This window comes from Aegilops tauschii, chromosome 3 (genome assembly GCF_002575655.3).
Source record: "Aegilops tauschii subsp. strangulata cultivar AL8/78 chromosome 3, Aet v6.0, whole genome shotgun sequence".
Lineage (NCBI taxonomy): Eukaryota > Viridiplantae > Streptophyta > Magnoliopsida > Poales > Poaceae > Aegilops > Aegilops tauschii.
Window position 1 is genome coordinate 133,327,058 of NC_053037.3, and position 12,534 is coordinate 133,339,591.

The 12,534-nt window shown below is 48.2% G+C and overlaps 1 protein-coding gene across 3 annotated transcripts; it reads left to right on the forward strand.

Annotated features, from left to right (window-relative positions):
• The first annotated feature begins 5,710 nt into the window (after positions 1-5,710).
• LOC109773005 (S-type anion channel SLAH2) lies at positions 5,711-11,899 on the forward strand. 3 transcript variants are annotated; one of them, XM_020331716.4, is made up of 5 exons: positions 5,711-5,914; positions 9,381-9,478; positions 9,570-10,166; positions 10,275-11,045; positions 11,147-11,899. In XM_020331716.4, the coding sequence occupies exons 2-5, from the start codon at positions 9,395-9,397 to the stop codon at positions 11,504-11,506; spliced, it is 1,812 nt and encodes a 603-aa protein (XP_020187305.1). In that variant the 5' UTR covers positions 5,711-5,914; positions 9,381-9,394; the 3' UTR covers positions 11,507-11,899. The 3 variants fall into 3 exon arrangements, with proteins under 3 accessions (XP_020187305.1, XP_045090649.1, XP_040259586.1); XM_045234714.2 differs by lacking the exon at positions 5,711-5,914 and adding an exon at positions 8,802-9,295; XM_040403652.3 differs by lacking the exon at positions 5,711-5,914 and adding an exon at positions 8,802-9,272.
• Positions 11,900-12,534: the final 635 nt, after the last annotated feature.

Genomic DNA, 12,534 nt, shown 5'->3' on the forward strand with positions numbered 1-12,534 from the left:
CAGGGGAATTAGTCTACGGATACGGATGATCTTCGACTAATAATTACCATAATGAATTTCTCTTACTGCTTGGTTCCACATTGGATTTTGGAAACTTTTGTTTAGTAAGTGGTGTCACGACCGTGGGGATCAAATGGATGGTTCAGGAAAGTCTAGTGAAGCGGCACGGTCTAATCATATAGATGACCATAGTGGTACGGGAGCTGGCCATCCAATGCTACCCGCTTACAATTCAAAAACTGTTTAAACAATCCGGATGAATTTCATTCAAACCAGACTATATTCATACAAACCGGACGAAATTCATACATTTCAGACATATTTTAACTAAAAACTATACCGGACTAAGGCAAAACTAGTCTATGGCCGACGCTGGCGGATATCCATTCCCGCGACACGAATACCCTTGACTAGTCTACAACCGGCCACGACGGATCTCCATTATCTTCCCCATGTCCGGCAGCCCGCTCATCGGATTACCATGAGCCCAGGAGGTATATGATTCAGTGCAAAGGGCCTCCGCTTCCCCATGTTCGGCTGCGCCACTCATCGGAGTGGCACCACCGGGATATGCTTCAGCCGGAAGGAAGAGTGCCCTCCGCTTCATCATGTCTGGCAGCCCGCTCATCGGATTACCATGAGCCCAGGATGTATATGATTCAGTGCAAAGGGCCTCCGCTTCCCCATGTTCGGCTGCGCCACTCATCGGAGTGGCACCACCGGGATATGCTTCAGCCGGAAGGAAGAGTGCCCTCCGCTTCCGTGAAGCACGGATCAAGGTTGTTTTTTGGGGCGGGGAACGACGGTGGCCTGCGAACCGAGCAAGACACCGGCTGTGTACGTTGGCGTCGCCTTGTCGGTGGCCTTCATGGGAACCAAGCGGTGGCGGCCTCCCATGTTCTACTACTCCTCGATGATGGCGGCGGGCACGGACGTGCGGGCCATCGCCTCGTCGATCTCCGTGAAGCCGACTTCTTTCTTCGCCGGCAGGACGCGGTTCCACGAATGTTGACGGCGCGGTCGCAGGTACTGGAGGAGCGGTATGACACGACGTCGTCCATGATAGTCACGATGCCCATGTCGTCGTGCTCCCTTGCTACAACTAAGATTCATGGACGTGCAACTTGTAGTTTTTGATCTTGAAATATAAATGCTAGTTGTCGTAGTTTGTATGTGTAATGTATGTATTCAAGTGTGAGTAGGTCTTGGTAGTTAGCACAAAGTTTTTATTCATTTAACTTATTGTGAAACCTTTGTTCTGTTTCATCTAGATAACCGAGACTTGTTGTGAGACGAATTTATTTTTAAAGTATTGATAACAAGATAACCCGTGCATAAGAGAAAGTTCCTTGAGAGACTTGATAGTTAAGAAAACTGCTCATGTACTTCCGGGGGGCTTCAAGGATGAGAGTACCCTCCGCGTCATCTGTTCGACGGTGGCATCCGGTGGGGGCCTCTCTTTCTCTAGCGCCAATGTTATGTTTTATACTCCCTTCGTCTGAAATTATTTGTCGCACAAATGGATGAAAATGGATATATCTAGAATTAAAATACATCTAGATACATTTATTTCTCCGACAAATATTTCCGGACGAAGGGAGTATGAAGGTGGGTCAGTTGGGTTAGGGAGCGCACCTTTCAGCAGGAATTGGCATAGTTATCGATTGATGCATGCTAGTTTAAAAAAAAAATTTGATGCATACCTGCGCTCTTCGCACCCCAAAAACAACCTTAAAAAAACTGTGCTCTTTGCTTGCCGCGGCGGCGCATCTAGTTTAACCCTAGAAATGCGATGGCAGATAGGCAGGAGAGGCACGCACCGCCGGCGCTAGCGTGCACCGGGTGAAAGCAAAGCATGGACGGGGTTTTTTCTTTTTGAGGGGAAAAGCATGGACGGATTGGTACTCTTGTTTTCGTTGCTTTGGATTAGGTACTATAATTCGTTCAGTTTGGCCAAGTTGAATCCATATTATGTACTCCCTCCGTCTTAACATAAATGTTTTTGATTTAGTATAACTTACTACTCCCTCCATTCCAAAATATAGTGCGCCCGCGCTTCCCGAGGTCGAACTTTGACCATAAATTTAACGAACGAGACCGACTGCGGCGGGTGAAAAAATTACATAATTAAAAACTTCTTTCGAATACGAATTCACTGATATAATTTTTGCTCCCGCCGCAATCGGTCTTGATAGTTAAATTTACGGTCAAAGTTGAAGCACGGAGATAGAGGAAGCACTACATTGTGGAATGGAGGGAGTACTAAATTATATTAAATCAAAGACACTTATTTTGAGACGGAGGTAGTATAAGTTACAACTAATTGCTCCGTAACCATTATCGAGTCTCGAATATTTTTCAACATCTTACTTTCTTAATATTTTTGTACAGATAGATTTTAGTTTTCACCTTGCTAATTATACATTTTATGTGATATTTTTTTTGCATGCTATCAAATTTTGCTATATCAAACATTAGGTCCATCCTCCACTAGAGCATGTGAGCGTAATTTAGCTTCCCTGATGGCAAATGTAATTTGACTTGATCTCCTGGGTGATCACACATGTTTAGCTGTTTCTAACCAAGGCTTGATTTCTCGTGTGTCATGACCCGTTCGTCCGTGTGAAGAGGCCGAGTGACACTCGCAATGACGCGATTTTTTAGATGTTTCCCTAGTGACTACGCGTTTAGAAATACCGGGGCCTATGTTCTAGTTTTTGCTAGGGCCTTCAAAATCTCAGGACCGGACTGCTCACCGCAACACAACAACAGCCATGAGAGGATCTTAAGTATGCACGGCAACAGAACGACACACTCAACAAAGTTTGTTCAATCTTCCTCTCGGCAGCAGCATTTTGAGAAGACCCGCAGCGCACCTGTTGAGAAGACCCGCAACGCAACAGGAAATGATGACGAGCGAAAAACTTTGGAGGCCAAAATAAGACAAGCGGTTAGTGAATTGGATGGCATTATCTTTCAGTACTAGATATCCACGGAGAATACAATTATCAATCATTCAGTACTAGATATCCATAGAGAATACAATGGCACGGCATAGTGCGCAATGCCTTTCTTGTTATGCTTGCTTGCTCCTCCCATTCTCTATCTCTTTGAGGTGATTGCTTAACCCAACACTTTGGATTCCTTTTTCCTGAAAAGGACAATAAATCATAAAGCTCATAGAGACAAATTGATGACAATGGAAATTTGGGCAAGATATCTCGTCCTTTTTGTGAAAACTAGTGCTGTTCTGCTCATTGGGAAATTATTGAGTGCACTGGTTTCTTGGGTGTGATAGGAAACAGACCATCATATGTTGTACAGAATTGTGTTTGTTTCTTCCGGGGTTAGTATGCATCATCATATTCATTGACTTCTCTAAACAGTTTCCATTCTACATTTAGACAGGACGGTCTAGAAACAGGTCAATGAAGCGACTCATCTAATTTTGGTATACGCACTAATAAATTTAAGAAAGTCAATGAAGATCTTCATTTGCTATCTGAGATATAAACTGAAATCTAAACCAGGTAGCATAGATATTTGTCTGGCTGAAATCCATTTCCAGTTTAATTCACATACAAATGGAATTGACATCTAACCCACATTTGATACTCACTTCGTATCAAAATATAAGACGTTTTTGAAGTTCAAATCTTATATTTTGGTACATACTAGTATGTTTCTTACTTGACCGCTGTGGCTCTCACACTGTCGCACACAAGTGACTACTAGTTGAAGTGTGTGGGTGGAAAGTGGCTTAACCATATACCCAAATTGATTAGGCGTTGAGTGATTGCTCTTTTGTTTGGCCTTTAGGTTGTACTAGTTTATACGACATTCTTCTATTGGTTTTAGCAGAAAAAACAACAGAAAGAAACAAAAGCAGCATACTTTTGCTCTTTTGTGCTTTTGATTCATATCCTTGGAAAAAGTGATCAAATTTCAAGGTTTTGATCCCTTTAACCCTTTTGCCGACAACGTAACCTCCCAGATAGTTCGTGGGTTTGCCAGTAACTTACGACATCTTCAACACCGTCCCCTAAAATAAACACATTATCTATTCGTAGATGGGTCCGGACTCGCCCGCAGACACAGGTACGAGAGTCGGCCATCCTACACGTCACCTAAATGTCCGCCCAGGTCCAGTCTTGATGTCAAATGCATAGCAATATGAGCAAATTAAAGTGCGGTGCTTACAGAGCTCGATCACGATCAAAAAGAGGCGAATGTTCATAGTTTTTATATGCGCTCGATCACAAAAGTTTTAGTACTGCAGTCCATGCAAAAAAAAAATTGCCCTCCCAGACTAGTTATTTTGCATTCTCGCTCACTCTGCCGCCGGCTCCTCCTCATTAGCCGCCTCCATCTCGGCCACCAAGCGCTTCAACATGCTAACACGGACGTCACGCATGATCATTGCCGCATTGGGATCCAACTCATCCATCATCATGGTCAACTTTTTGGTATCCTCCGAAGCGGCCGCGAGCTCAACCCTCCTCTCTTCCAGCTTGGTCTTCTTCTCTTCAAGGTTGATCTTCTTCTCAGCCGCGAGCTTAACCTTCATCCCTGTTAGTGTCATCATACGCCATCTCGCCCGGCTGAGACATAGCGGCGAACAGAGAGCGGGCACCCATTTGGTCTATGGCTGACGTTTGCACCCGGTCAAGCTACGGTGATGGCTAGTACGCGAAATGAAGCGGCGCCGCATTGATGTCGATGCAATGCAGCATGTACTCGATGGCGGCGGCCGGGGACTACCGCTGACAACCGAGCTGCTTGGCACCATAGTAGTAGGGCGGTTGAAACTACTCCAGACAGGAAGACGTGTGAATAGATGAACCCCCCCCTCCCCCCCGCGCGTCCCCGCCCTCCCCCTGCACCATGTACCTACCCCAGCCCAGCGCCCTTCTTTCACCGGTCATCGCCTCCTCTTGATCATTTGCATTCCTTTTGTGGCGGCGGGTTTGGTGTGTTGTCGAGTTGATCTTGCGGGCGACCACCTTCTCTGGATCCTCTACCTTCGCTAGCTCCTCCAGCTCTTCGTACGGGTCCATGCAGCGGCAGAAGGCAAAAAGTGCAAGAATTGGGGTGGAGGGCGCCGACGATCGGAGCAGGGAGGGTGGGAAAAGTGTGGGTTTTGGCATGGAAACAGTGTGGACTACTCCAAATGTATACAAGGATGTAATGTGTAAATTTCAAGATGAAATACCTTGAATGCGAGCTACACAAATTTTTGATGGATTTTGAGAATGAACAATGCATGGGCTAAAAAAGCCACATATTTGTTTTTTAGCTCTCGCTAGAGTATTTCTCATAAAAATCTACAAACATGTACATTATCTCTCTAGGTATATGTGTATTCTTTTCAAAAAAATCTAACATAAAAATATGAATTTTGTATTTTTGAAATTCAGCCTTCATTTGGCATTTTCGAGTATCTCCACTTTACCAAGTGATGGATATGATGCGGGAAAGAGAATACCATCATATGTATGAGCTCGCCTGGTCGGGCTCGAGCCAGGGCGAAGGAAGTTGTACACTACATCCGTAAAAAAAAATTGTACATTAAGATTCTCTAGTCTATCTGAACCTAACTTCGCTAAAATTCTTTCTCGATTAACATGGCAATTGGATCGGCAGTTGGAGCTCTCATATATAAATCCCAAGAGACGATGGCCAGGGGACACACACACACACACACACACACACACACACACACACACACACACACACACACACACACACACACACACACACACACACACGGACAGCAGGAGCGAGAGAGGGGTGTGCAACGCAATGCTCTGCTTGCTTGTACACGTACACCATCATCTCTTCTAGTTGAGCAGGTGCTTCCGCAGACACGCCAGGACAGTGTTCCCTCCCGTCTGTTGCCGCTCCGTGTCTGCTGGTGAGTCCAAAATCCGTATGCCTTTGCCCTTCAGCTCTGCATCTACTGCGGCATATGTGTTGATACGTCTATCTAGATTGGCATAAATTGAGAAAAATCATACCGGATATAAAATTATAAGCTTCCAGTAAATAAAGAAAAACATACTACGCGCACGCGGCAACCCTGATAAGCTATCCAAAGAAATAAAGAAACTGGAAAAATTATCTTGGGAAAAGATGAACGAAAAATGAAAATAATTTGGAAATCGATGGTAAATAAATCTTAATTAAGAACAATGGAAACAAGCAATCAGTAAAATGCGACAAAAATGTAGAACTAAAATTATAAAAATAAAGAAACACTTCTTTACATATAAAGACACTAATTTTACAAGTTTCAAATTCCCCTCTTTTTATTAGAAAGTTCTACAAAAGGGGAAATTTGTATAAACTACAGGAAACTAGGTCAAATACGTCTTGATACTCTAGAACCATTTATGTAAACATTTAAATTGGTTTCTGTTTTCTAGGCAGTTTTGTTTATGAATTACTCTGTTTTCTCCATTTCAAATTTATTTTGCTTGTCACTTTGTTTTTAAATATTTCAAAGGTATTATAAAAATATTTAATGTCTTTCCAGTTGTTTATTTCCATTGAAATTTGGGACCTCATCGATGTTTGTATAATATGCAACACAAAGTACTAAAAACAAAGTCCGAAATCACCCAATTTCCATGGGAGGCATCGTAAAGTGGACTGTTTTAAAGGTTAAGCGGTGTTTCATAATAAATTCGCTCGCGATGGTGAAGAGCAGTGATAGAAACATAGCGAGATATGATTTTCTTATTCATGATATAAAAGGAACCATGAAGAAGCGTAATTCTTGTATTACTCATATTAGGTGATGACAGAATAATTATAGTCATTTTATGGCGACCTTTGATAGAGCCCAACGCCGAACTGTTGTATGGCTAGGTTTGGGGCAAGAGGATGTCTTAAACATCTTTAGACATGATTATAATTCTTAATCTTGGGTAATACAAGAATTTTCCCAAAAAATATTTTTTTAAACACCCCATATATTAATTTGGTAAAACAATATTCTTACAATCGTTCATTACAAACGTAGCCACACAGGGCGGAACACTATTACATAAAGCACCACCGGACCTGCTATCAAAACTAAATTTAGCAATCTCGAATCAAACTTGTATATACGAACTTGTATTCCAAAAAATATAAGATGTTTTCGATATCTCAATATTGGCTGCATATATAAACTAAAATGAGTGAACAAACACACTAAAACATGTTTATATTCATCTGATTCACAAAATGTTAGAACATCTTATATTTGTGAACGGAGGGAGTTCTTCATATCTCTACATAAACAACAATGACCCTCAGGAAAAAAGAAACAACAATGTAAAAAGCATATTTTGGAAGTGTTGAGAATAAACAGCCAAGCCCAGCCCGACCCCACTCGCGGCCCAGACCCACATCTGCGGAGACAGATCACATGGACCGACCCAAGGTGCAGGTGGCCTGCAACACCTAGAGGCTAGAGCTCGGCCCCACTCCCAGAGTCCCAGCCACAGAGGGCACTCACGCCACCGACCCAACCGAAGCCCCGCTGGCCGCGCCACCGCCCCCATTGCCGCCGGCGAATACCACCTCTCATCCTCGACCTCTCCCCAAACAACCCGCCGCCGTCATCCAGCCAGGCCTCCCCCTGAGCCACCCACATCACCGCCGGACAACCGCATTGCCGGCCGGCTGGCCTGATCGCGCGTACACTCCACAGGTAACCTACACACAAATCAGAACCTTTGCCTTTTTACCATTTCCATTTTTTCTTTCGATCGGCAAACAGCACAGTGTTCCTACTTGCTACTACACCCTTTCCTATGAGAGTGAAACCCACAAGATGACAAGACGACCACAAGAAACCTTCGACATTTACAGGCTCGCGTGCCCTGCACCCTTTCCTCTTCTGATTCCGGGTAGTTTTCCGCTAGACGCCATGGCCAAGAGCAAGAATGTCTCCTCAGTTTCGGATCGGAGGCGCGCACGCGCCCCGTGCCCGGCCGTTCGGTGGCATCGTTTGCTGCACTCGCCACGCGATTCGCTCCTGAACTGAACTGAAAGCGACGACTCATGTGGCGCGGTTTCAGTCAGAAGCCCTGCTGCCATTTCCTCTGAGTTGCTTGCTGCAAGGGACAGGGCGATGAGGAGGAAAACCTTAGCATCTTGTGCGGATTCTGCCCGCGGTTCGTTTTCGGCTCGGAAAGTTCGTTCGTGGCCTTGCGCGCTTGTGGCTGATCATCAGAAAGAGATGCGTTTACTTGCAAAAAGTATGAGGGGAAAGGTTAACGAGAAGACTTGCAGGTCTTGTCTTTTTTGGTGATGGTGACCTTGAGAGCAAGGCTACCATCACACGACGGCCGTATTCCTGGGACACAAAAGCAATAGTAACAATCACTAGTCACTTATACACTATATGAAGAAAATTGTAATGATCCGTCCGAAATCCGAATTTGTGCTTCTTTGGGTAGACAGTGATTAGACTCAGTGCCCTGACAGAGAAAAATGATATAAGGCCCCTATCTATCATAAGGGTTTTGGCACAATCCTCACCAACCGAAGCAAGCCTTAAATATGACCATGACAAGCAAATCAATCACACCCTATCGTTCCACCGATGATTCTCGACAGCGCTTTGCTGACTTGGAGCTAATTTCTATTGCTGACGTCTGAGGTGAAACTGGTAGAAAATTCAGACTTCGTCGCATATGCCCTGCATGAATTGGCACCATTTCTTACAAATGACAAAAAAGTGATTGCCTACATCCTACTCAATCGCCACAAGTTTGTGCTAACCGGCAATCTTTGCCTGAAGATCATATCAATTTCCTACAGTAGGCGTGTCTGAATGCTGTTTCCATTACCCTGCTTTGCAACACGTACTGTCAGTCTGTCACCCGCGCTAGGGTTACCAGCAGACCAGGGAAGATTCTGCCATTCGTCTCTGGAATCCTCTGCCCAGCATTGCCATACCCTTCGGCGAAATCCTGAGCGCCACAAGCGTGGAGATCCATTTCCTTTGACATCTTGCACATACACACACCACGAAATATATACATACGGCCATCGGTACATCGGCGTCGAGCTGCGCTGTTGCGCATGTACACTTGCCTTCTCAGCCAGTCCGGCACCGACACGCCGTGATCATTTTGTTCTGAAGCTGGCAGAAACTTGTTATAAATACCCTATGTGGTTCAGCGAGGCGGGCAGGCAGGCAGCTGGTTTTGGGTTCAGTTCCAGTAGCACCCAACTGAAGAATAAGTAACCGAGCTACTGAGGACTGATTACGTCAGGTTGCAAAGTTTGCTCTCGTAAGGTTAATAATTACGAGCGAATCGGTGGTTCGGTCACTGTGTTTCGATCGTTTTTCTGATTGATAACGTGCTTCACTTGCCTTGCAGATTCCACGAGGTTGATGGAGACGGGCGAGTCTGCGCGGCAGGGTGCCGCCGGTGCTCGCGTCCCGGCAAGCCGATTCGCCGAGGAGCAGGCCTTCAGGGTAAGTCTCGTAGCGCCACCGGCTCGTGCCATGGATCATGCAATGCCGACTTGATCGGACCACGAGGTTGAGCAGTGTCGTGCCGGTGTAGGAGCGGCATGGCGATGGCGACCCAATGATGGCGTCTCCGGGCCAGGACTCGCCGTTCAACACGTCCGCGCTCTTTGCGGCGGGGCACCCGGTCTCCGTCAGCCTGCCCGCCTCTCCGTCCAGGTTCGACGTCGCCCGGACGGAGGCGGAGTTCCCGCCCAGGCACCCCGCGGCCATCGTGCCGGACGCGTCGCGCATGCTGTCGCTCCCGCCGCGGCCGTCGCCGATGGTGTCCGTCGTGTTCGAGCATCTCGAGGAGGTGATGTTCCGCTCGCAGCCGATCCCTGCGGCGGCCTCCGAGTTGCCCGACGCCCAGGACTCACAGTCCCAGGTGCTGCACGACGGCTCGATGAGCGGGGCGCGCATGGGGAGGAGCAAGGCGCGCAGGGACACGAGCTACGACCCGTTCAAGACGTGGTCCGGGAAGCTGGAGAAGCAGCTCACCACCCACCTCCGCGTCGTCAGGCAGCCGCCGCCGCAGGAGGCGGAGCCCGAGGAGGACGACGAAGACGCGGCGACGAGTGGCCGCCCCTACTCCATGCCCAGAGTCCACCGCTTCTTCGCCGCGCTGGAAGGCCCCGAACTCGACAAGCTCCGGGTACACCACGAGCAACTCGTTGCATGTCTAAACGCATTGATGATGAAGCAGGGGACCTCACGTGCTGTCGTGTTTTCCGTGCCGCGTCGCCGCCGCCGCCGCCGCCAGTCGTCGGAGGAGCTGGTCCTGCCGTCGGACAAGAAGTGGCCGTTCCTCCTCCGGTTCCCGGTGTCCGCCTTCGGCATGTGCCTCGGCATGAGCAGCCAGGCCATCCTGTGGAAGAACATCGCCATCTCGGCGTCCACGCGCTTCCTGCACATCACGCTCCGGACAAACCTCGTGCTCTGGTGCGTCTCGGTGGCGCTCATGTGCTTCGTGTCGGCGCTGTACGCGTGCAAGGTCATCTTCTACTTCGAGGCGGTGCGGCGGGAGTACTACCACCCGATCCGCGTCAACTTCTTCTTCGCGCCGTGGATCGCCTGCCTCTTCCTGGCCATCGGCGTGCCGGAGATGGTGGTGGCGAGCCTGCCGCACTGGCTCTGGTACGTGCTCATGGCCCCCATCGTGTGCCTGGAGATCAAGATATACGGGCAGTGGATCTCCGGCGGACAGAGGCGGCTGTCGAGGGTGGCGAACCCGTCGAACCACCTGTCCATCGTCGGCAACTTCGTGGGCGCGCTGCTGGGGGCCATCATGGGGTTGAGGGAGGGCCCCATCTTCTTCTTCGCCGTCGGGCTCGCGCACTACATCGTGCTGTTCGTGACGCTGTACCAGAGGCTGCCCACCAGCGAGACGCTGCCAAGGGACCTCCACCCGGTCTTCTTCCTCTTCGTGGCCGCGCCCAGCGTCGCCTGCCTCGCCTGGGCGCGGATCACCGGCGAGTTCGGGTACGGCTCCCGCATCGCCTACTTCATCGCCATGTTCCTCTACACCTCGCTGGTAAGCACCTCGGTGGATCCCCATCGGTCGCATGGCCGGTCTCGATCGACCAGTGTGGTAACTGATCTGATCGCTGTTGCGGCATTGTTGCGTGCGTGCAGGCTGTGCGGATCAACATGTTCAGGGGGTTCAGGTTCTCGCTGGCGTGGTGGGCGTACACGTTCCCGATGACGAGCGCGGCCATCGCGTCGATACGCTACTCGTCGGAGGTGAAGAACGCGTTCACGCAGGCCATGTGCATCGTGCTGTCCGTGGTGGCCACGCTCACGGTGACCGCGCTCTTGCTGACCACGCTGCTGCACGCCACCGTGCACCACGACCTCTTCCCCAACGACATCTCCATCGCCATCTCGGAGCGCAGGCCCAAGAACAGCCCCATCGCCGAGCTAAACGAGCTGCACGCCAACAGCAAGGACGCCGACGCCGCATGCAGAGACCTCGAAGCCGCCTATAGGCCCTGATCGACGCCGAGACTGAACTAGCGACGCCTTCTTCATGCATGTGGCGAAGCAAACTGGTGGCGACTGGTCGATCGTGGAAGACTGAGCAGGAGCATGTACGTAGCCGGGACGTGTCTTGGAGAGTTCTCTGTGGGTCGAGTTGACTGCTGCCGTGCGGGGCGGTGTGCGCCGCGGTCGGAATCACCACGGTGATGGGAATGTGCTATATGCTGTAACTTCCGCGTGGTGGTGTGTAGTACTCCCTCCGTAGACTAATACTCCATCCGTTCCTAAAAGGTTTCAAATGATTACCACATACAGATGTATATAGACATATTTTAGAATGTAGATTCACTCATTTTGTTCCGTATGTAGTCACTTGTTGAAATTTCTAGAAAGACAAGTATTTAGGAACGGAGGGAGTATAAGAGTGTTTATATCACTAATGTAGTAATCTAAATGCTCTTATATTAATTTACAGAGGGAATACGTAGGACCTAGGAGAGATGCTGTTACTTATGGCTTGCTTAACCGTGAGATGTGATACGGCTGTACAATAAATCCGTCTCCGTATGCTTGTCCCCATTCGTCCTAGCATCACCCTTTGCGAAGCATGTCTTTTTTTTTGCGGGAACCCTTTGCGAAGCATGTCAATATGTCACGCCCACCTTTTCCCCTACGAGTTATTGAAAATTTGAGCAAATTTACGTTAAATTTGATCTGGAAACACAATAGACAAAACATAATAATCATAGTAGAGTAATCAAATGAAGTATGTGATGTAAGTAGTCATGCAATAGGGTACATAACAGATGAACATCATATGGACATCTACGGATAAAAATAGTAGACCGGGCACGGTGCCTAACAGAAGAGAGTACAAGACATACAGTGCGGTGAAAGAAGATGCAAGTGTTGTCCTAAAAAATAGATGCAGATGCGTTGTTCGTCATGTCAAGGAGGAGGTGATCAATGTTGGGGAAGAAGTCGTCGTGCTCAGCCACGGTGGAGGAAGATCCTCCGTACATGATTACACGAGACCTGGTTTC

Coding starts and splice junctions, on each gene's coding strand:
- LOC109773005 (XM_020331716.4), top strand. CDS start 9,395: ATGGAGACGGGCGAGTCTGCGCGGCAGGGTGCCGCCGGTGCTCGCGTC. Junction 9,479..9,569: donor CCGAGGAGCAGGCCTTCAGG/GTAAGTCTCGTA, acceptor GTGCCGGTGTAG/GAGCGGCATGGCGATGGCGA. Junction 10,167..10,274: donor CCGAACTCGACAAGCTCCGG/GTACACCACGAG, acceptor CGCCGCCGCCAG/TCGTCGGAGGAGCTGGTCCT.